General features: G+C 42.1%; 1 protein-coding gene across 3 annotated transcripts; it reads right to left on the reverse strand.

Moving 5' to 3' along the window:
* Positions 1 to 3,169: 3,169 nt before the first annotated feature.
* Positions 3,170 to 23,942, reverse strand: LOC306716030 (copine-1-like). 3 transcript variants are annotated; one of them, XM_079186566.1, is made up of 16 exons: positions 23,835 to 23,942; positions 10,572 to 10,700; positions 10,316 to 10,495; positions 9,677 to 9,751; positions 9,415 to 9,486; positions 8,918 to 9,001; positions 8,709 to 8,798; positions 8,496 to 8,594; positions 8,328 to 8,414; positions 7,086 to 7,145; positions 6,811 to 6,944; positions 6,216 to 6,270; positions 5,905 to 5,959; positions 5,297 to 5,430; positions 4,962 to 5,198; positions 3,170 to 4,655 (listed from the first exon to the last, which is right to left on the reverse strand). In XM_079186566.1, the coding sequence occupies exons 2-16, from the start codon at positions 10,698 to 10,700 to the stop codon at positions 4,536 to 4,538; spliced, it is 1,611 nt and encodes a 536-aa protein (XP_079042692.1). In that variant the 5' UTR covers positions 23,835 to 23,942; the 3' UTR covers positions 3,170 to 4,535. The 3 variants fall into 3 exon arrangements, with proteins under 3 accessions (XP_079042692.1, XP_079042693.1, XP_079042691.1); XM_079186567.1 differs by lacking the exon at positions 23,835 to 23,942 and adding an exon at positions 12,291 to 12,528; XM_079186565.1 differs by lacking the exons at positions 3,170 to 4,655; positions 4,962 to 5,198; positions 5,297 to 5,430; ... (10 more) ...; positions 10,316 to 10,495; positions 10,572 to 10,700 and adding exons at positions 15,591 to 19,537; positions 21,044 to 21,110.
* Between the last annotated feature and the right edge of the window lie 85 nt (positions 23,943 to 24,027).

The following is a 24,027-nucleotide window of genomic DNA, read 5'->3' on the forward strand; positions in this document are numbered from 1 at the left end:
GAGCAGCAAGCCGGTCCAACTGAAAGGGAATTAAGTAAATGCAAGTCATTAAGCCTGAATTTCACAGCAGAAAATGTGTTTAACAAAACATGAAGTGCAGTTTATTTACCTACAAAGTGCAATTAAATAGATAGTATATTATAGTCATTTAAATTACAATTTCTGAGTCCTATTTAAGTTTTCGGACTGTGTTTGCTTCTCCAGCGGGACACCAAATACAGAACTCTTAAATTAATGAAGCACTTCGTATGAGTATTCATATGTGATTCATATATGTCAACAAAGGCAGTGTATGAATTCAAGTCCTTTAGGACAGCCCTATTACATGTCTTTAGACGCGTGAAAAATATTTAACAATGATTACACTGTCACTTTCAATATGCCTCCAAGTTGATTTTAAGGCCATTCATTATGATATAAATGTATTATACGTACAAACCGCCTCAAAATCAAAAACTAATTTAATTCAGAACCATCATTATTTATTAAAAGCCACATTATTGAGCTATGACTATTATTCCTTCATTGATGAAACAGGTGACTGTTACTAGCATGGGGGTAACACAGTAAATCATCTCTGTAGTATTTCAAATTGTGTTACCTTGTGTGCTTACCATTTTGAAGCTGGAGTCTAACACATGTGTGGCATTGCAGTTTTTTTTTTACTCTTTCTTTCCACTCCTTTTCCTCAGCTGCAAACTTCTTCCTATCCTTTACAAGTCTGTCCTTGTGTGGCTGTTGGGCCTTACATTTAGGACACTTCTTGCAGGCAACATACATCTTTTCTTGGCATGACACACATCTTTTAACATTGCGTGTCCCCTTCTTGTCTGCAAAAGGAAAGAAACTTCTGTATCAAGGCATGGACCAAATATGGACCAAAAAGCTAATACAACTAGATCAAATATAGCTTACAAAGTTCAGTAACGTTAAATTAATGTAATGCTGACTTTTAATGACCTTACACCATAAATGATGCTCATGTTTATGACCTATTGTCTATGGAACTACCTGTAATAAATACATGTCTTACCCATTCTGGTTCTTCAGAGTAGAGGTTGTCTGTCCAAGGAAGTACAGCCAGTACAGTGACGTTACCGGGCTTTAAGTCCGCGCCAGAATTGACCAGCACCAAAGCGATGATTGTAGAAATTCCGCGATATTTTATATAATTGTCTCTGTGTCGTGTCACCACATTAGCTACTCAACACTGAAACACGAAAGCGTCCTTGATAACTCGACAATATAATAGGTTAACGTTAATGTCATCCAATTCCATCATTAGTCATTCGATTATGGAAATAAATTTGTTTTCGTCATGTTTGGATAATAAGGCTACATTACCCATGATCCTCAACAACTTGGCTATGAGACGGAACCTGACCGCTCTGCAGTATTTAAAAAAAATCCGGATGAACTACAACTGTGGTGCTGATTGTATCGAGATGTATGGTGCAGCTCTAGGGAATTGTAGTTTTTTTTTTTAAATAGTGTATTTCCTAAAATTGGAAGTTGTAAATACTGAATTGAGAGTACACAGATGAGTTTAAATGGGTAATAAACACATTTGTGAAATTAGATTTCAAATATCTAATTTTTAAATAGGTAAAAATGTACTTAAACCATATTTTACCAATAATGGTGCTATATATTTATATAAATATATAGCTATATATTTGGGCAGAATATGAGACATTATGGGCCCCTTTGCACAGGCATGCAATAGTCCCCACCATAGGATTAACGCACACAGACTTTATAGTTAATTTACCTCTTGCCCGGAAGGCCCGTTGAGTAATCAATCTGTGCCAGAGGGGCAAGGTTTTTACCATAACTATACAAATTGACAGTTTGCTATGTGGTAAAGATTTATAATACAATTTGGTGTCAAGTTGTAGTTTCTAACACTGGAATGCTGACTTGCAAACGTTGCAGTAACATTACAGCAGTGAGTAGAGTTTTTGATGACATTGGCTCTTTACCCTTTCAGACCCTGTGTTTCAGTGTTAGGGATACAGGTAGTATACAAGGCCTAAGTGATATTTTTACTGGCCTTCTCCCTTGTGTTGTCAATCTCATCCATCCATTTCCAGTTGTCTGGTACTGTCATCTGCAGCACCCTTATAGCCTCTGACTACATTCCCCATTAGTAAACAATGCTTTCAAGAAATGTTTATTCTCTCTGATCTTGTTTGTATTTCGTCGGTGAACTTCAGCCAGGTGTGGGGTCGTGGAGGGGAGATGCTGCATATTCGCGAGTAGGTTTTCATTTTCCATGAGCTCAATCAGTGGCACACGTAATCTTAATGTCTTGTCTACAGAATGTAATGCATTTTGGCATCAAAACAAACAAAACAGTCTGAAATAATGGTCCATTTAATTAGCTTCATACGGAGCATTCAAGTGCATTTCATGGTACTTTTGGTTCTACTGTTTACATGGTCAAAATGGACTTTCTCACTCAGAATTTATTAGTTTGCATGTTGTTTTTTATGTAAGACGATTGAATAAAAACGTATGGTAAAAAAAAGCTCTGCTGCATCTCATGTTTTCTATAATTTCTCAGAAAGTAAGAAAGTTGAATTGGTTGATTGCTAAAAAATGTTTTCTACAGAGAACTGTGATTTAGAAGATCTGGAAAGCGAACCAGTGGTTCCCGGTCACAAAGGGGTCATTTAATCTTTAACGTTTGCGTCTTTTTTAAATTTATGGATACTTTTACCACTCGATGTTTCCAAAATGTGTTCATATTAGACAAACAAAACCAAATCATTATTTGGCTGAATCAACCATTGACACAGCAGATATGTTTGAGGTGTTACAAAATAAAGTGTGAATTGTAATCACAAGACATTACTTTGCTTACGAGGTCACAACGATGTTATTATCCTCAACTTTAGTTGAATCTAGAAAACACTTTCATCCTCTCTACTTTTTAAACTGATTTTGTCCAAACATAAAAACCTGACAAATTTAAGATGAGGAGGCAGAAGAAAGCTGTAAACTTATTTCTCTTCATCATCATCGTCATCATCAGGTAACAGTTTCTATTATGTTGTTATCCAAACACACGGCAGACAGAAGACAAACTGCCGGATACATAAATCACCGCTTCAACTAAAACTACACCAATGATATGTTTGACAAAATAATCTTCACTCACTTTCTTAACTTACTAGTTTCAATCTTTATTTTGTTCCCAAACATGAAGAATAAACCGCTTTGCTAAAATTCAAATGAACCTCAGTGCTAGAAATACACAAAGAATGTACTTTAATAAAAATGAACCCTGAAAAAAACATCCACAGTAAAAGTGGCGGTGACATATAAGTGATTAAAAAAGTGATTTAAAGTAAATTCTAAGTGATTGTGAAGTGCAGAAGAACAGTTGGCAATAACTCTTTAATAAGCAATGTAACATAAACTGTGGCGTTGCTGCAGTAAACATGAGTTTTGACACATTTTGACAACAAGCTTGTGTGTGCAGGTCATTCCAGCATTCAGAAGAGTCTTTGGCAAATAAACAGAGCAGATGTTCAGACAAGACTCTCAGTGTGATGCTCAGGTAATGTGGGATGGAGGGTTACCATAATCGATTAATTGATGATGACCTGTGTGTAATACTGATAGGTGATCAAGTTTGGTCAAACGGGTCAGACTCAATGCTTGGTGGTAGAGACGCACTCTGCGCTGGGAGCCAAGATGGCGGCATCAGCAAACCACTGAGAGTCGTGACAGAACAGTCTGAGAACACAGCGTGCGAAGGTCATACAGGCTGCACTAAAGACTACTTAAGGCAATAGTAACATTTTATGTTAAGGCTGTAGTAAAGATCTATGTTAAGGCGATAGTATTAAAGCTATGATAAAGAGTATATAATATCATTCATGATACAATATTCCAGCATTTAGTGCAAGAGCAAAGTGCTAAGTATCGATACCTGATCAATAAAGCTAATCAGAGCCACACACGCACACACAGAGCTACGTTGGCAACATGAGACTGTTTACGGTGAGTTACTTGCAGCTGCAGTTCCTCTAATGTCCACTAGATGCTGCTCTGGTGAGACTGTATGGAAGTGAATGGGCAAAAGCCCAACTTCTCTCCACACATACAAAGTTCACTTTGACACTTTTTCTGTGTGTGTGTGTGTCTCTGTGATTATTAAACACATGTTAGTAATGACATGTGATCTGCATAGTTAGTGTGCAAGCAGCAGAAGGAATCAATTATAAATCATCTATACTAAATTATTATCATCCCTCTCATTAAAGAGAAACATTAGAAAATAAAGCGATTATAAAACTGGTTTAAAAAAGAAAAAAGAAAAAGGGTTGCCCATGGCATTGATTGGCTGACAGCTGAATGCCGCATCGTGATTGGCTGAGATTCTAGCAACACATCAGGTTGGTCCCCTGAAGGGTGGTCGACTTTGCGAGTGGTCTGATCCTGGAATGAGAAGAGGGCGGGCCTTCAGCTTTGAGGGTGGGCTTAGGGAGTGCACGGGTGGTGTTTTGGCTTTGTGGGTGCAGGGTTTAGGATTTGGGTGCAGCTGTAGCTGGTTTAGGTGGTTCGAGGCCTCTCATCTTGAAATAAGAGACCAGCTGGTTGGGAACCTCAGCGAGGACAGACTGAGCCAGAGACGCCTGTGGAGCCTGGAGAGAGACAAAGAGAGACGGGATGTAAGAGCCTATCAGGACATTGTTGTTTTTTAAATCTGTATGTATAAATCTTTATCTTCTGTCTATCTTTATCTTATTCTTTATTTATTTATGATTGTTGTCATTGACGCCAAGGAGATTATGTTTTTGGTCAGGTTTGTTTATCTGCAGGATTACAGATGAACTACCAATTTTCATAAAACACAGTGGGCCAAAGAAGAACTCATTAGATTTTGGAAAAGGATCTAAACAATGTGCGGACAACAAATCACTGAGTCACACACACACACACACACTTACATCTTTGAACTGCCTGTACGGGACGAACTGGACGATGTCTCTGGCGACGGCCTCCCCCACTGTCGACCTCAGCACGCCGTCGTCTCCGTCCAGAAGCTCCATGGCCTTAAAGTCCGCCGGCCCCACCCCCACAATGATGATTGACAGCGGCAGACGCGACGCGCGGACGATGGCGTCCCGGGTCTGATCGAAGTCGGTGATCTCACCGTCAGTGAGGATGAGGAGGACGGAGTATTGCTGCAGAGAGATACAGACATGGGTGAGTGTGTGTGTGTGTGTGTGTGTGTGTTTTGGGTTTAAATTGTGTGTGTGTTTGGGTTTGAGTGTGTTCTTACAGAGGCGTTGTTGCTCTGCGCTGTTTGGGCAGCGATGGAGGACACGTGATTGATGAGGGGAGAGAAGTTTGTGGGTCCAGAGAGTCTCAGCTGAGGCATCACCATCCTGTAGGACTCAATGATCCCCTCAATACCTGCGGGAGACAGACGGGAAGCGGTTTAACAGAGATGGAAATATTTCATACATGCCGAGCAGCGGAAACAATGCAGGCAAATATGGAAACAGAGAAATTTGAGTTGATACATTTCCAGCTACATTCATTTCTCAAGAAAAAATAAAGAAATATTTCATTTTTCTTTAAGTGTCGCACAACCCCCAGTCCTGTGACCCAATGAAAGGGGCCACGGCCCTTAGGTTGGGAATCTTTGGGCTAAAATACTAAATATAATTTATATAAGCAAATAAAGTAGAAAAACTAGCTCCATCTGGACTGGCAACAATAGTAAAATGCTAGTTTCTCATTAATACATCAGTACTAGAGTCATATATAATAATATCTCAGTCTCAGGGGCCTTTTTCTTGCAGAAAGAGTACTTTTAATTCAGAACTTTTACTTGAGCAGGATTTAGAATGAGGATTCAGAACACATGACTGTGTGTATGTGTACCTTTGCAGTAGGGGCTACTGGGGTTGAAGTTGAGGGCGAACTCGTGGTTTGCAGCCTGCAAGATCAACAACATAACGGTTCAATAGACAATGACAATCCACAAGCTCTTCTCTGATCGGTCGCTCAGAAAACCGATGCCGTCACTTCAACTTTCAGATGTTCAAAAGAGTAATTTAATTCAACCAAATCACAAAATCAGGAAATGATTTTACATCGCAGACGTGGTTAAAAATGATTAATGATTGTCACACTTGAGAGAGCAATAGAGCCTCTAGAATGCTGTGTTGTGATTGGTTTGTTGGACAGCTGACCTGGTAGTCTGGAGGCAGTTTGGCTCCAAAACCGAACGCTGGGAAGAGTTTATCACTGAAACAGGAAACAGGAAGCAACCACTGTTACAGTCACATAAATAAAAGCCCTTTACTGTACGAGGATTGAGAGTTTCTGGTTCAGGATGTGGGGTTTAGGGCTTAGGGTGTAGGTGGTTGGGATGGGGGGTGTAGGATGTAGAGTGAGGGGGTTTAAAGTGTAAGGTTTAGGATGTAGGTTTTAGGATTTAGGTTGAGTGAGTTAAGGATTTAGGGTGTAGTGTGTATAGTTTAGGGTGTAGTGTTTAGGTTCCGGGTGTAGGATGGAGGGTTTAGGTTGTAGGAAAAGGGGTTAAGAGTTTAGCATATATGGTTTAGGTTGTAGGGTGAAGGATGTAGGGAAGAGGATGAGGATTGAGGGTGTAGTGTGTATTGGTTAGGTTGTATGATATAAGCTTATTGTCTAGGTTCTAAGGGTTTAGCATGTAGGGTGTACATTTTAGGATGTAAGACGTAGGCTAGAGTTTAGAATGGAGGGTTTAGGGCTTAGAATGTAGTTGAGGGTTTCTGTGCATAAGTTGTACGAGTGTGTACTAACGTGTCGTAGTCCTGGACCACGTGACCCACAGACCACAGAGCAGACAGGTACTGGTTCAACCCGTCTGGACTCATGTAGTGGAGAGAGTTGGGCGAGCGAGGGTCTCCATTAGAACCGGTGAAGTCGATCCCCACCTGCAAACATTCATTCATTTTTAAAATACATGTTCATTTAATCAAAACGTTTCAATTAAGAAATCAATCATCTCGTTAACACAACATTTTGCAATCTATTATTTTATTTCAATCATGAACTTGAATGTGATGTTGACGTACGGTGAAGTTGATCTGGCAGCCGCCCATCACATAGTCCAGGAAGGAGTACTGGGTCAGCAGCTGCAAACACACGGTGTGAACAAAGAACCCGTGAGTATATAATAAGACGGACATATTGAAAGTAGTTACAGTTCACACCAGAGGAGTAAAGGCCGATGCATTAACAACATCTGAGTGGTGGAATGTAATTAAGTACGTTCATTCATTCATTAATTGCAGTACTTGTGATGCCAAATTTCTGTTTCAAATTCTGTGTTATTGTCAGACCAGCATTGATATACAGATGGATAAGAGACACTGTCACAGGAGAAGGTCGTTATCTGAAATTAGATCAGAATGATCCCGACCTGTTTCCCTGTCCGGATGGGATTCCACCCCACCGAGTCTGACAGACTCTCCTGATTTTGTGTAAATCCATGAGTAAAGAATGATCCATTTCCCTCCACAGCTTGTACTTATCTCCGTAACGCGACACAAAAACATGTCAAATGCTCTTCAAATGTACTAGCCTTATGAATTGTTCCAAATGGATACAAGTGTTCTGTTTATACTTATGTTTGATCAATGATGTGATCAAAAGGGGGGATTGTGATGGCAAATTTCCACTGTGACTTATCTCTCGGTTTTATTGTCAGAACGCTCAGTGTTTTGGCCCCTTTTGTATAAACAAGGTTAATGAATGTCAGACATGCTCACTGAGGATCCTCTCAAGTGGAGTAGTACTGTGTGTCTGTGTGTGTGTGTGTCTTTATCAAGGACATGATATTGTCAGCTTAGATATGGGGCTGAATGGGGATGCAATCAGTGGACCATTCAGAGGTCTACCATTGACACTGTTGTCCAGATGTCCTAGTGCTGAACTCCTCCTACCCCACCATGTGCTCACGGCCTTTATAAGTCGTACACAACCAACACTCTGGGTTCTTCTCCTTCAGACCGCATTGCAGGACAAGCTCCTTTTCTCAACGTTTCTTAATTTCAGTATCATAGGACTCACTCGGTACTATTAAATAACATACTTTACTTGAGTATTCTCCAGTACATTAGAGCTTTAGTGAATGGGGAAGAAAAATCAATGCATATAAACAATGTTTTCCTCATAGAGCCAATCAGACGGCTCTTTTCAGGTTAAAGATAATAAAAATTGATCGAAGGAGGAATTGGTTCTCGGACTGAGAACAAGTTCTACTTAAGATCTTTAAGGTTTACAAAGCAGAGAACTCTGGGTAACGTGGTCTCTACCTTGCAGCTCTTCAGAGAGACGACTCCAGAGTTCTTGTAGCTCTTCTTCTTCTTCTGTTTCTCGGAGTGGATGCAGTCAAACGTCACCTGGACAACACATTGGACAGTTTAATGACCTCGGACCAGCCAATAGAAAGACGCCAAATGTTTTATTGTCAGTGAGCTCACCAGTGAACCACTTCCAGCTTTCTGCAGCTCGGACACTTTAGTGGTGAAAGAACCAATCAGGTCGTGAGTTCCATCACTGTCGTAATCAGAGCAATCCACCTGCAGAGGGAGGAGGAGAGTTCATGTTAGTGTTGAAGATTGTATTGGCTGTTATGGCTGAAGGTGGATTCTGATTGGTTGATTTTAACTGAGGTGGATTCTGATTGGTTGAACCTTCAGCGGTCTGTCGAGGTCGCTGGAGCAGAACGTCTGCAGGGGAACAGAGAACTTCTTCCAGGTGGGACTCAGATTGTTCTTCACCACCTACACACAAACACCTTCATCATTCATAATGTTCACCATCATCTTCATCACAGTGAGGACATTTTGCTCAGAGTAGGTAGTACAAACGACCGTGTGTGTGTGTGTGTGTGTGTGTGCACCTCTGTTCTGTAGACCAGCTTCCACTTTCCATCGTCTCCTTGTTTGAAAAACTCCAGGAACGGATCAGACTTCCCAAACGTATCCTGGACAGAGAAAAGACAACATGCTGCCGTCTCATTCAGTGTGTTAAGTAACCGGTTTACAAATGTATACAGATATAATTAACATGAGAATAACAAATTGTCAGGTAAGTTTAATAAATCTTTTGCTACCTTGAAACTGGAAGTTAAACTAAAGCTCACGATGGAGTGACTTCAGAAGTTTAGAAGCAACTGATTTAAATAAACTGTCCTCTTCACTGGCGAAGACATTCCTGAAGTTTTAATGGTACAATCTGATTAAGTTAATGACTGAGAACTAAGAAAGGCCTTTACACACAAACTTAGTGATGGATTTATGAAGAGCTGCTTCAACGCAGTCCTGAAGACGTGGAAGTGGAAAGACGAAGACGAGAAAGATGAAGAGCAATATAAGAAGTAATGAGGAGCAGAGTTACCTTCTTGTCCAGATTTTTAGCCTCAAACTCCAACTGAATGGCTCGGTTGTCCTTTATCTCCTCTGCTGTGATCTACACACACACACACACACACACACACACACACACACACAGTAATGTGAATATTAATAAGCGCTTTTGATCAGGATTCTCCATGTATAGTATATAACATTTAGCTTTATAATGATAATCTGGTGATATCAAAAAACATTTTAAAAAGTTATACTTTTAGCACACACACACACACACACACAGTACATACAGTGATGCTTCCTTTCCCTGCAGGTTTGCCTTTCTTCAGCTGCAGAGGTCTGGTCAAGGTTTTACTGGCAACTATCTGAAATGCACACAGACGAGATTAGTCTTTGTCTGGATAAAAGCTCCATATAAATGCATTTAATTCAGAGACAGTGCTGTGATCACACAGTTTGTCCAGCAGAGGGCGCTGTGAACCTGAGAATATTGAAGAGCTGAAACAATTACATCAATTAATTGGTTTCTATTTTGATAATCGATTAGTAGTTTCAGTTCATTTTCAAGCAGCAGAGACAGAAATTGTCAAATGCTTCTTTTCTGGGTCAGATATTATTGTAAACTCAATATTTGGGGATATTGGACTTCTTGGATATACAGCGCATTTATGTTTTCTGATATTTTATAGATTAAAAAGTTAATTAATTGAGAAAATAACGAGCAGATTAGTCAATAATAAAACAAATTGTTGGTTGCAGCCTGTACGTAGTGTTCATATATGTTCATATTGTATACATGTCCAACGTTTATTCATAGAAAATTCTACACTCTAAAAGAACAACCAAAAAAGCATCAGTACAGCTGAAGAGCCGACACACTGGTCAATGGGGTAAAAACTGCTGTGAGTTGGTCTGGTGTGTATGTGTACCTGTCCCAGTGTTAGCTCCACCCCTCCCAGGTAGTCATCATCGCCGAGGTCAGAGCTTTTATTGTCGATATCGTAGACCCCCAGCTTCAGATTCTGCACCGACTCAAAGTGATAATCCACTCTGAGACGCTGACTGAAGGACGGACTGGAGCTGTTATTCAAATGCTCGGTACGAGCCAGCTGACAGGGAGACATTTCATTAGTTAAAATATAAAACATAAAATAAAATGAAATAATTCAAAGACCCGTATGTTACCTCGGTCCATTTGTCCTTTCCTGAGCTCTGCAGCAGCACACACAAAGGATCCGACTTTGAACCGACATCTTTATCCAGCAGGTCGGTACAGGAGACAGTCAGCTCCACTTTAGAGACACAGTCTGCCATCTGAGGGGGGGCAGAGAGAGACCTTCAGATCAGGATTCAATGCAACAGACAATCAATCAGCAACTATTGTGACTCGTCAAGCAGAAATCATATTGTCAAACATCCAACATTTCCATGTTACAGACTCTCGTTTGTGTGCATTTGCGTTATGTGATGATAACTTGAACATCTTTGGGCTTTGGACTCTTTTGTGAGACAAAAACAAGCAGTGGGAAAATGTCAACTTGGGCTTTGGGGAATTGAGATCGTTTGTTACCAACTTACAGAGCAAACAATGAATCAACAAATCAAGAAAAGAAGATGTGTGGTAACGGAAATAATCCTTAGTTGCAGCCCTACTCTGCACCACCAATAAAAACATATATAAACCCCCAAAATAATACAGCTGTGGAGCTTCACTGCAGTCTCAACACTGAATCCAAACAGTGTCTTTATGATTCTTTAATCTGCACTAAAACAATTCACGTCATTTACGTCACTGCTGCAGCACCAAAACAAAGTCATAAACATTTTGCAGTGAGGGAAGATGAACATGAAATGCACCTCACTTTATGGTGAGTCACAAGCTCTCTGTGACACTCGATCGAGATAACACTGTAGGACTCTACAAATGTATCTTCGCCACATGCAAAGGAGGCAGACAGTCCCTCAACAGACAGTGAACAAAGTGGGTGAGCCACAGCTGAAGCCTCTGAGAATCTTCTTCAACAGCAGTTATGAACTGGGCTGTGTGTATGAAGTGGTGGTGAATAAACTGTCATAAGGAGACGAGGTCACTCACTGATAAACAAGTTGAATATCCAGCCTGAAGTGATGGAAAATACTGAGATAGTTTTGAAAACTTTGAGGATTTTGTTCAAGTAAAACTACTTTGTTATTAAACAAAGACACCAAATAATACGTCATAATGCCAAACTAAAGTAACTATGTACATTTACTAAAGTACTGTTCTTAAAAGGAACAATTCTGAGGTACTTGTACTGCTTTATACTTTACTCCACTAGATTTCAAACAGAAATATTTGACTTTTTACTCCACTACATATATTTAAAAGCTTTGTTACTAGTTACTGTGCACATGAGGATTTTAAAAACCTATAATGAGCAAATACAATTTTACACTGTAAATTAAATTGAAATGCTGTTTACATTTTATTGCATCAGTACTTTAATCTAAAAGCATAACAAATGAGAATGTAAGGCAACCTGGAGGCAACACTAGTAGATATGAGACTGAATGGAGGTGGCGACCACCTGAGGCTGTACAACCAGCAAGCCAGTTAAACAAGCACAATAAACACACATTGTTCTCTCACACCCACACACGCCCTCTCGCTCACGCACACACACCCTCTCACACACGCCCTCTCGCACGCACGCACACACGCCCTCTCGCACACTAGTTTACTTTGGACTCAATCACACACACACACACACACACACACACACACACACACACACACACACACACACACACACACACACACACACACACACACACACACACACACACACACACACACACACACACACACACACACACACACACACACACACACACACACACACACACACACACTTTGTAAATCACCTTATCACAGCCGCTCTATTTTATCCTCTTCAACCACAGGAACAAATACCTTAACGTTTACTCCCACAGTCCGGAACAGGACACGAGACCTGTTCAGTTAGAGTAAACACACCTGAGAGAACACTAACCGTTACCTCACCACTCGGTTAGACTTTTTTACAAAGATTCACCACAGCTGGAGTTTGTATTTTAGCTGTAACTGCGGCAGAAAACTGTCGTTTTGTTTCCGTTCGGCGGACTAAGCTAACAGGGAGCGGCACACAGACATGCTGACATCTGGTTGGACAGGCAGCTACGAAACCGCGTCCTGATTGGATAAAGTGACTGTCAGTTACGCCCTCTGGGTTCAGCAGTTAGTAGCAAGCAGCAGCACAACAAGAGATACTTCCGACCACAACCCTTCAGAATAAAAGCAGAACCACAAACAAATTCTTTCAAATCCTCCCATAGAGCTAAATTGGCTGTAATAGAATCAGCTTGTAGCAAGTGCTTTGCTCCTTTTGACAGTTAACACAGGAAAACAGGCGGCAACTTGTTTTGTTAACTTCTGAATTAAGTTGCAAGTTGCCACAAAACCCATACGAGGAGATCAAAACTCCAGCAACACTTGTAGGATAAACAAATTTATCGTTGTCGTTTCCCCTCTATGCACCTTGAAGGGAGGTAAAGAAACCCCCGCTCTTCTTCTATGAAGCAAGTAACACAAAGAGAATAGCACAAAATAAAGAAAATAAATGGTAAGTAAGTAGGATAAGACAGGCTCCTTTTATAAATGACTTTATTTAAGTCCATGGTCCCTCCAGTCCTTCATGGATATCTTGTAAAACTGAGATTGCTCTCTTCAGTCTAAAAGTCTGAGTATTTAAGGCTAAATAATATAATCCAGTCAAATAATACGCTTTGTTTAATAGATAAAAGGTTAATGCAATAATACTAATTACAGTCCTAGATCCTATTTTTTAATCCGTTTGTCCAAAATGACACTATTGAACATTTTGATACAGGTGAATTAAACTAGAAGTATTCTATCAAATCAAAACAAGTTTACAAGCTTGTTTAATAACACACCACAGCAGCAGTGTTTGTACATTAAATGAGTTCATGAACAAATATATGCATTGTGAAATGTTTAATTTAGAAACTGCTCTGGCTGGATAATCATCAGCATATTAAGTGCAGCCTTTACATTTCACTTTAACTTCAAGACTGGTTAAAAGGTAAATTTGAGTGCTTTTATGTTGAAGGGCAGACATTCAAGCAGGAAGTACTATTGCTGAAGCACTCAGTGTCTGATGATAAACTGTACTGAGATGGTCAGAGACACGCTTCAGAAGTATAATGGAGAGCAGTAAAACAGCCTGATCCAACACCTCCGCACAGAGAACAATACACTTCCACTTTATTCATCCTCTGCAGCAGAACCACCGTGGAGTCAGAAAAGGCAGCAGAGCGTCACATCACTGATGAGGAACAGAAGAGGAAAGACCAAACCACAGAAAAACACAACACAACACAGTTCTGAGAAAGAGAAAGGGCATCATGTACAGAACCATCATGTTCTGTTAAATCCTGTAAATCACATCCACACGCTCCTTCCTCAGTCATCATCAGATCATTCTCATCCGCTATTGATTCACCTCCCTGGAAGAAATAACCTCACAAGCTTCAACGAAGAGCGAAAAACCAGCTCACACACAACATGCTGTATGTGATGCTATCAGGCAGACTCGTGGTGAAATAGGAGAGTTACTGAATGCCCTTCAGTTGGTCATGATATTCATATAACACAACAATAAATGAAACAATACTGTATCACTTTAATTGTCAAATAATCAAACAGTTTAGTTGCAGAGACAGAAGTCTGGAATTGGAATTGAGTTTGTTACCCAAACTACAGGTCTGGACCGAGCCAGAGCTCATATGAGAAGAACAGTTTTATAGATCTTTCACTTTTTAAGATTTGCTTGGAGATAAACAGTCAAACTAATAAGAGCATTAAAACCCCTCTACAACAGGGGTATTCAATTAAGATTCAACGAGGTGCATTTAGAGAGAAGTTCCTCATGCAAAGGTCCGGAACATCACAATAATGTCCAACTTGTGCTATGATTTAGTCCCATATATATTGAATTAGCCAACAGTTGTATTAACTTCTGTGTGTAATCAACAACTGACTGTCAAATCAAATAAATAAAAGTTAAATTGAATGATATCCAAACAATATTTATTGTCAGTTTTCAAATTGAACTGGGTGAATTATAAATAAATAAATAGTAAATCAATGTTCTTCTCTCGTTTCAAGTAAAATAAGGGCTGCATTAAATAATATATTAAATTAAACAACAGAAAGCTTTTGAGAAATGTGACTCTTTAACTAAAGTACTTAGTAGTAAAAATGAATTGCCCTAAATTGCCCTGCAGCTTTAAATTCAGTTCATTCAGGGCGAAGTGATGTCAACCAAAACCATATTATATTTTTCTCATCTTCTAAAAAGAGACATTGAATGCTACATAGCTCAGTGTCAGTACTGAACCCCCCCCCCCCCCCCCGCGACACACGTCCCTGTTTTGAGGTTAACCACTACCTGTAAGTAGCAGACGGTCCCTCTTCAGACAAAACTGCTTTAACTGACGCTTCCTGCTTGTTGGGTTCAGGACTATAACATTCATATCAGAGACTGCATGTGTGGACTAAACTTTAATAACTGAGGCTGTATTTTAAATCTGCAGCATGAAGCACATCACAGGAGCTGCGAGCCGCTGCATTGACTTATCAAATGTATGCCTTTAATGTTGAAATAATGTAATAGTTTGTTTAGCAATAGTTTCCCTTTAATATGAGCACTTTGCGGAAAATAGATGATCCATTTAATCCAAATAGAATCCCCTTAAGGTCACAGCAACCTACTTTTACATTCACTTGCAGTACTTCTGCGTTACTTCACAATATTGCCTTTGACTTGCATTTCTGCAATGTAACCACGACACAAACGGGGGCAAAATATTTTGAAAGATTTAAGTTTTGCTTTCTCGGAAATACAATTACAAAAATTCTACCGTTAATGCAAAGGATCAAATAAACCAAGTTAGCAACCCAGCAGCCCTCAGCTGTAGCATGCTGAATATTGATGAGTAATATGAAGTACCTTATATAGCATTGAAGCTGCCGATGAGGTCATCTGTATTCCAAACAAAACCAACCCCGACTTCCAACATAAAGAAATGTCATTTACTCAAATGAACCCGTGAATCAGATACGTTTCCATCAGACAGTGAAGAGCAGACAGTCAGAGAGCTGAGTATCAGGAAGGTCCTTTTATTAGCTAAAGCAAAAGGAGACTCCACATCACGTATGGTTATACGATCATACAAGTTTGTTCACACTGACAATAGAAACAAAAATTAGCTTTTAAAAAGGTGGAAACATCCAAAAACATACATACAACAACAAAAAAAGCTACCAAACTAAAATAATCTCTACAGATTTCATCTCAGCACTCAACGGTCCAAACAGCTATTGAGCAATGTGTTGCAGAAAGGGAGGGTAAGAATGTGGCATTGTTCAAACACAGCAACATCAGAAAAACGGGACAGAGAGAAAAAAGAGTCAGCGGCCAAATTGTAGTTATTTACAAAATAAAACATGTCAGCAATCTGTCCCACATCCTCTATACAACAACAGAGCAGGGTCGCAACTCAGAAGTGTGTGTCAACATTTCCCAAAAGCAACAGAAGTCATGTTGGTATACTTGTTTTTACCAAAGCAACAGGGCATGTCAACATTTCACCAAAGCAACAGAGCATTAACATTTGATCATGGCAACATAGCTTTTTATCACCATTTTACGATAGCAAGAGAGCATGTGAAGATATTAATGTAGCAACAGAGCAAGTGAAGATTTTACCAAGGCAACAAATTGTACCATATCAACAGAGCATTAACATTCTATCACAGCAACATACTCTGGCTTCTCATCACCATTTTACGACAGCAACAAACATGTTAAGATATTACCAGAGCAACAGAGCATTTACATGTTAAACCACAGCGGCACAGCATGTTTAAGCGCATACAGCAACAATGTCTGTCAACCTCATTGTGCTCATGATGTTACCATAACAAACAAAACAGGTGAATATGTTCAGCGTGAACTGTGGACATGACTGCATTGGAAACAGGGTAAGAAAGGACCAAAATCCTGCCAACATCAACAGTTTGTGCTACAAGAGTCAGTGGACGAGCTGCAGAAAAGAGCAAAGTCTGGATCAGAGTCACAGGTGAGGGAGGGCGGAGGGTTACCCGTCATTATCTACACACAGGGGGAGGAGCTTCAGTGATTGACAATCAGCAGCAGGGCCAGGTGTAAACTGAGCTGTAGTTGAGTTTGACTCTATAACCCTGCATGGATTACGTTGGCTTTGTGTCACCTGGATGGTTGATCCAGGAAGGTGTAACACGTTGTAGTATTAGTCTGTTTTAAGCAGGGCTTTAACCCAGGCTTATCTTGACCTTGCGTGCTCCAATAGGTCGGTCATTGAGGTCCATAACAGCGGCAGTGGCCTCCTCGTGGTTTTGGAAGGCCACCATGGCCTCGCCCGTCGGCAGGCCTTTCTCACTGAACTGCAGGCAGACTGAGCCCGGCAGCACCTGGTAGCCGTAGAAGAAGTCCATGATCTCGTCCACGGTCACAGTGAACGGCATGTTCTGAAGCTTTACAATTGTCGGGCCAGGAGCACCGCGTTGACTGTTGGGATTGTTAGATCCTCCGGGGGCCGGCTGGTTACGGAGTCCTTCGGTTCCTGGACTGAACACCTGCTGACCACCAGTAGCCCCACCCCCTGGACGTCCTTGGTGGTTGTTGTTGTTGTTAGACCCTCCCCCTCTGGTCTGTCCTCCTCCTCCACCTCCTTTTCTGTTTACATTGTCAAAGGGCACCAAACCTCTTAGCACATCCTGGCTGAACGGAGCTCCTCCTGCTGCTCCGGGTCGAAAGCCTAGTGGCTCCAGGATTGGCGCCCCAGGTAGACCGGCAACTAGTGGGGGGGCCATGCCCAGATTCACCTCCCCCAGGCCTGCTGCCAGAGGAGGGAGAGGAGGAGGGCCTGCTAGCCCATTCCCTGGAGCTGAGAATGGACTCACAAAGGGGGCATTATTGAGGTTCCCCATGGTGTTTCGGAGAAAGTTAAATTCCTCCCCACTAATCCCCGCAAATGGGTTGATCTGGGGTTGCTGGGGACTGGGCTGGGCTTGCTGATGCTGGTTCTGGTTCTGATTTGGATTCTGCTGGTTCTGGTTGCGTTGGCCCCTCTTGTTCTGAGGAGGAGGATTCCTCTCAATTTCCTTCATTTGATCAAAGGTCACCAGGTGGACAAAGGCATCGCGGCCATTGAGTTTTTGGCGGTGCAGTCTTTCACCCTTGCGGGCGTCTTCCTCGGTCCGCACCTGAAAGATAGCCTGCCCTAAACCGTTACCATGGGTATCTGTCAGAACCTTAAGGGTGTCCTCGTAAAGCCCCACACCCTCCAGAAAGGTACGGACATCCTTCTTGGAGACATTGTACGGGATGTTGGTGATGTGGGCACAGTTCCTGGGAACTTTCAAGCCATCCTGGTTTTTGCCATCACCCTGTGATACTTCACGTTTGCGAATGGTGTCTATTTTTTCAACCATTCCCTTACGGCTGATTGGGTGGACCTGGATGAAGCGGGTGCCCATATACTGCATGTGAGCACCCAGAGCAGTCTTGTAGTCCTGTTCTGCTCTGAACTCAAGGAAGCCCTCTCCTGTGGCTCGCCCGTTGGGCCCATAAGCAATGAAGACGCTGTCCTCCATGACGGACAAATTATTAAAGAACTCCTTTATCTGTTTCTTGTCGGCCTCATAGGGCAGGCCCTTCAGGTAGACACAGAATTCCTGCCGGTGTGGAGATCGTGACCTGCCTCGCTGGTCCCTGCCTCCTTGCATGGCATTACCCCGGCGATGATGCTGTTCCTGTGACTCGTTGCTGTTATTTGATTTGCTGATATTGTGAGGTGCATGGCTTATCATGCCGTCATGGAGGCTGGCCCATTGCCGCTCAGAGCCTGGAGTGATCTCAATGAATCGTTGGCCCATCATGCCACCTCCCCTCTTCACAGCTTCGAAGCTGTCCTGGGGCGAGAAGAACTTGACCATAGCCCTGCCAGTTGGCCGACCCTGCCCGTCCCGCAGCAGACGAGCCCCTTCCACCCCCAGACCCCGAAAAAACTCCCTGACCTCCATCTCTGAGCAGGAGAACGGGAGGTTCTGCAGGAGGACAAACAACTCATCGGGATGGGCCACTCCAGCTCCGGCCGCTGCTGCTGCAGCAGCAGCGGCAGCGGCCTTCATATGAGCCTGGAGGCCCAGAGAGGCAAGTGGGGAGAGAGGATTGAACAGCATGGGGTTGGGGGTTCCAAGAGGGAGGCCTGAACCCATTCCTCCTGGGGGAGGTAGGGAGGGGTTGAAGGGAGGCATGGAGGACATGTGGGAAAGGTGGGACATAGGAGGCACTGGATGTCCTTGGGACATGGAGGAGACAGTAGGTAAAGGGGGAAGGGAGGACACTGGAGGAGGAACTGGAATGGTGGGCATCGTGGGCATGGGGGGCATGGAAGGCATGCTGGGTAGTGGAGGGATGGGTGGGGGGCCTGCATTGAGCGATGCAAGAGCTGCGGTGATTGAGGGGCCGGAGCTGTAACTGTTGGGGAAGCTGGGCACCACATTGACCGCTCCCTTGTTGCTCGGTGGCTCGTGAGATGAGCTCGCTGACGACACTGAGACTGGGGCATTCATGAAACCTTGATTTCCATGGCTGCTGCTTCTCCCGCCTCCCCCTTGCTGCACCGTTGGTATGGAGGCAGAGCCAGCTTGTCGATTAACATTGCCTGATGCAGGTGCGACCGTCTCCACAGCGCCCGCCCCAGCCTCAAACCTGCGGCGGCTGAGTTCGATCATGTTCTGCATCTCTGTCTTGCTGCTGAGCAACAGCGACACCTTGGAAGTCTTGATGGATCCGCCTGTGCGCATCATCCCCAGCCGAGCGTCTTCGTCGGTGGCAAAGACAATGAAGGCTTCGCCGTGCTCACCCCCGACGATGTGCACTCCCCCGTCAGGGATGGTTAGGCCAGAGAAGAAGTGTCTGATGTCCATGGTGCCGGCCACTATGGGCAGACCCTGCAGCCTGATGACTACCGCCATACTGACTGCTAAACAACAGCCCTACAACCTGGGAAAAAAAGCAACACTACTGTCAGATGAAGAGCAAAAGAAAAGGGAGACCAGTGGTTTCCAGATGTTTCCCCAGGGAACTCAGATCTGACTTCGTAGGTCACATAAAGCTTAGCCAACACTGCTAATTATAACACTGCTATTTCAGTTTCTTCAGAATAACCCTGACACCATGTTTATATTTTTGGACCCATTTTTGGGTCCGGACATTTGGAAACCAGTGGTATTTAAAGGGGTTAGGGGGTGAAAAGATTTGCAGGAAACTAGCAAGAGAGCTTAACTGAAACTGTCTCCATCCATCTGCAGCCTTTGGTAAATTTGATTAACTTGTTACAGATTATGATGCAGGTAAGACTTTGTTAAACCATAACAGAAACAATCTTAAGCAATAACATAGCTCCACTGTTCATTAATCTGTTCCAAGTTCTATGAAAGAAATGCATAGAAATAATGAATACATATGTACATACATTAGGCTTGGGCTATATGGCGAGATTATTGTTCCACACAATATTGGCTGGCCACTACTAGTGGTCCTCACATGTCCACGTTACCTGAACAATATTCAATTATGCAAAACCTATTGGTAGCATACCGCTGATGCCATATGAAATTGCGAATACTAGGGCTGTAGCGAATGTCTTTATGTTTAACTTTCAAAACTCTGACTGAGGTTTTCGAATGAAGCTTGAATGTCTGTCGTCATGATTTATGACATCATCACCCTAAAAAAATTGGGAAAATGTGTTTTTGTGGTTGTATAAATATATGTTATGGCGCTGTTAGATTGCTGCTAGACCACCTAGTTAATACATGGGCGTGCGAGAAAGTTACATTTTTGGCCTCAGTAAAAATTACATTTTTTAAAAAGGCTAAACGCCGACTTATATGGACTGAAGCGGAATACTTAATCTAAAATACTGGCATTTGTCAATAAAAATAAATAACAGAAATAACTGCCTGAACGCTGTGGGGGACGGACTTGCCATCCAGTCTTTCTTTTGGTTCGTTCTGCTAACTGACACATTCAGCCAATGCCGTTGTAATTTAATGTTTGAAGTGTACAGATATACCAGACTTCAGTTCAACAATGTTGCCGCACAGTTTGACACAAATCATTGCAAATCGAGCTTTATTAACCCGGCTTACCGTACTACAAACGGCTATAGTTTAAGGAGGGCAAATAGTGAATGTGCTGCCAAAACTATTTGGCAAAGACTCATGCTCCAGAATTTCCTTGTGTGCAAATAGCAGACACAAACAGCTGTTTGGGTCACATGGCGTACTGAAAGGATGTACCAAACAGAAAGGTTTGGGGCGAATACATGTACCGTCCCCTTCGTGTTTCAGCGAAGCAGTTCAGCTCAATGCCACAAAAATGATGCAACTTATTTAGTACGTCTCTTTGGCTCAACCTTGACTGTTGTCTACCATGCAGTACAAATACATTGCTTGTAGTCTGAATTAGTGAACCTTCATGAATTTCATGCAACTTGCAACTCACCAATGCAACTAGGCTGTGTGTATAGTTTCACTGTTTAACAGACAGGATTTCTGCAGGATGCTGAAACCTGGTGAAAAGGTCAGATAAAAAACACATTTCTGTTCAGAACAGTTTGATGGAATTCAACTTTTCACAGAATATACTGGGAGTAGACGGAGTTTTGGTGGCAGGTAGAATAACTGACTCATTCAGTTTTTAACAAAGTGGAATATTTACAAAGCATTGTGTGGCATGTATGATTTCAGCCTTACTCCTAAAAGGTTGTCTTTACACTCAACACGACACCAATAAAAACTACAACACCCAAAAATCTCAACAGCCACAAAAAACTTAAAACTAGCTGCAGAAGAAAAACTATTCAGAAATCAGTGCAGCAGCTTTCCTGCCAAAGACACACCAGCCTAACTAAAATCCATCACACTTGCAGCGTACCCCAAATATCAAACTACACTCCAACAATCATCAGAACAAACAGTAAACTAAAGACTGGACATGCTGAACTGCAACCAGCCAGCATGTCCTAGCATGTCCAACACCAAGTAACAACCCAGGCAACCAGCAACAAACAGGTTAGCAGGACTGATGCTTCTGCTTCCTGAATCCTCAAACAGCACCAAATCAGCCGGCAGAACTTCAGCAACATGTCAACCTGCAAATCTGTTATACATTGACAAAAAAACATCATGAGCAACAGCGGTAAATTACCAACCAGAGCAATGAGAGCAATGTCACCAACATTTGTAACAAAAGGCAATGTCAGGTACATGTAAACCAGAGCAACATTAGCATTATATCAACCAGAGCGACATTAGCATTATGTAATCCAGAGCAACATCAGCAACTGATTGACAGCACAGCACCACAGACAGCAGCTGATCAGAAGAGAAAGCAAACAGAAGTAAGGCGCAGAGCAACAACTGAGAAATAGCAAATGGAGCAACGCTCGCTGCAACCACAATCCTCTGGATCTTCAGACACATCTTCAGGTTCTGTTCTCCAACTGACCCTGATCCAGGACTGTCAGACATCCTGGTCCTAAATGGAGATCTGACTAAACTGTGACATGTCAGGCAGTCTTAAGGTGCGAGGCTGCTACCTGCAGCAACATTAATGACGTTATTGCTCAACCTCAGCACAGATAATTCATACCAACACTGACATTTGATTGTCTCATAATGCTTCTTCAAGATTGACTTTTTCATGAAATTCCAACCTGGACATTAACTTGTGATGTTATTACTTCTGGGTGTCAACCTGCAGACAGTCTGTGAGAAACATCAAGAGCAGAAAGAGGATCAAACACAGCAGGAAGAGGAAACAGCAACAGCTAATAATGTCAGAAGCAACCAGAGTACCCAGAGAGAGGTGAAAAGGTTCAACTGAGGCTGAAGTTTGCATTCAACAGAAACAAGATAGAGCTGACAGGGTACAGAAAACAACCGCCTTCAAAACAGCCAGAAAACCAGAATATTCAATACAGCAAATTCAGGATTAAAGAGCAAAACACTGCCTTGATTAAAGCTGGAACACATCACTGCCCACATGTTGTCGTCAACCTCAAAACACAGCAAAAAGAATGGGATAGGACGAGAAGAGTGCAACGACATCCACAGACTTAATAATTAAAGAACAAGGATGAGGGAATCTCCACACGTCAGCCAACTCGGAGCTCAAATCCCAACAGGCAAAACAATGAGAAAGGATCTGTCTTGATCAAAACCTGGAGTACACACACAGCCTTGTGCTGCATCTTAATAATAAACCTTCAACTACAGCATGTGAACTTCAGACCACATCCATCCATCTGTTTCAGAAGAGACTGATAAAGTCTCTGGTTCTGCTTGCACAGAATTCCACTGACCTGCACAGGGACAAGAACAGAAACAACTGACACAAGAATAAACTGGAATACGTCTGAATGTGTAACAAAAAAAACCTCAACATGCAGCACATTGTGAGGAAACAATTACCCCCCAACAGATACAGGACTTTTGAGGCCTTTACCGGTATTGATATTTGGGTATGAAATATTTGGTATAACTCATACTCACTAGTATGAGTTATACCAATGCATTTCAGCTTGTAGTTTTAACCAGGACCTGACTCAAAAGGCATGAAAAGAGCTCATATCTTGTTATATTTCCATATAGGTAATTGCCAATTTATCGAAAAATGAAAACACCGATATAAAACGTAATTCAACTGCATAATACGTATAAAATCCATCATTTTGTTTAATTATTTTCCAACCATTTACCTCGTTTTGTAATGGTTCCGGATAGCTGTCAGTGTAGCAAAAAATGCGACACAATCTCTGAAACCATGCTGTTTCAATGACAGCTGTCACTCAAGTCTGCTCATATCAACAGTTTACGAACTTTACGTACGTTGAACGTTATCACCCAGGGGGCGTGGCCTGTGAACTGCAGCGTAAAACCCTTCTTAAATACAACAAAAACGGAGCGACATAACTGTTCAAACTCACACATCTTTTCCTACAAACTACAACATGAGGTGACCCGTAGTGAAAATACATAAACACATTATTAATGTGTCGGTTAGCTAACTCATCGTTGCAGTTACGGACAAGACACCATTAAAAAAATGTAGCTAGTTTAGCTTCGCTAAGCTAACGCTTCGTTAGCCACCTAGCTGTTAGCTGGTTTTGAACCTCGCTTTGTGTGCGTAGTGTTGGAGCAGGATGCACGCGAGCAGGATGCACGCTTTGAGCTCGTGCTCTCCTCGCGGTGTGAGTGTGTCACTGAGCGGGCGGCCGCTGCTGGATTCTTACCGAGAATTTTTTCAACAAACACACTTGAGGTTTAACTCATGAACGGTGCTCTTTTTCTTCTCCTCTCTCTGTAGTGGTGGCTGCTGCTGCTGCTGCATGAAATGTCGGCGCAAACACCGCGATAACAGACGTGATCACGCGAGACTTCTCATTATTTATATGTTTACTTCATTCCTGTTTACATTACAGTTAA

The sequence above is a fragment of the Pholis gunnellus genome (genome assembly GCF_910591455.1).
Source record: "Pholis gunnellus genome assembly, chromosome: 3".
Taxonomy (NCBI): domain Eukaryota; kingdom Metazoa; phylum Chordata; class Actinopteri; order Perciformes; family Pholidae; genus Pholis; species Pholis gunnellus.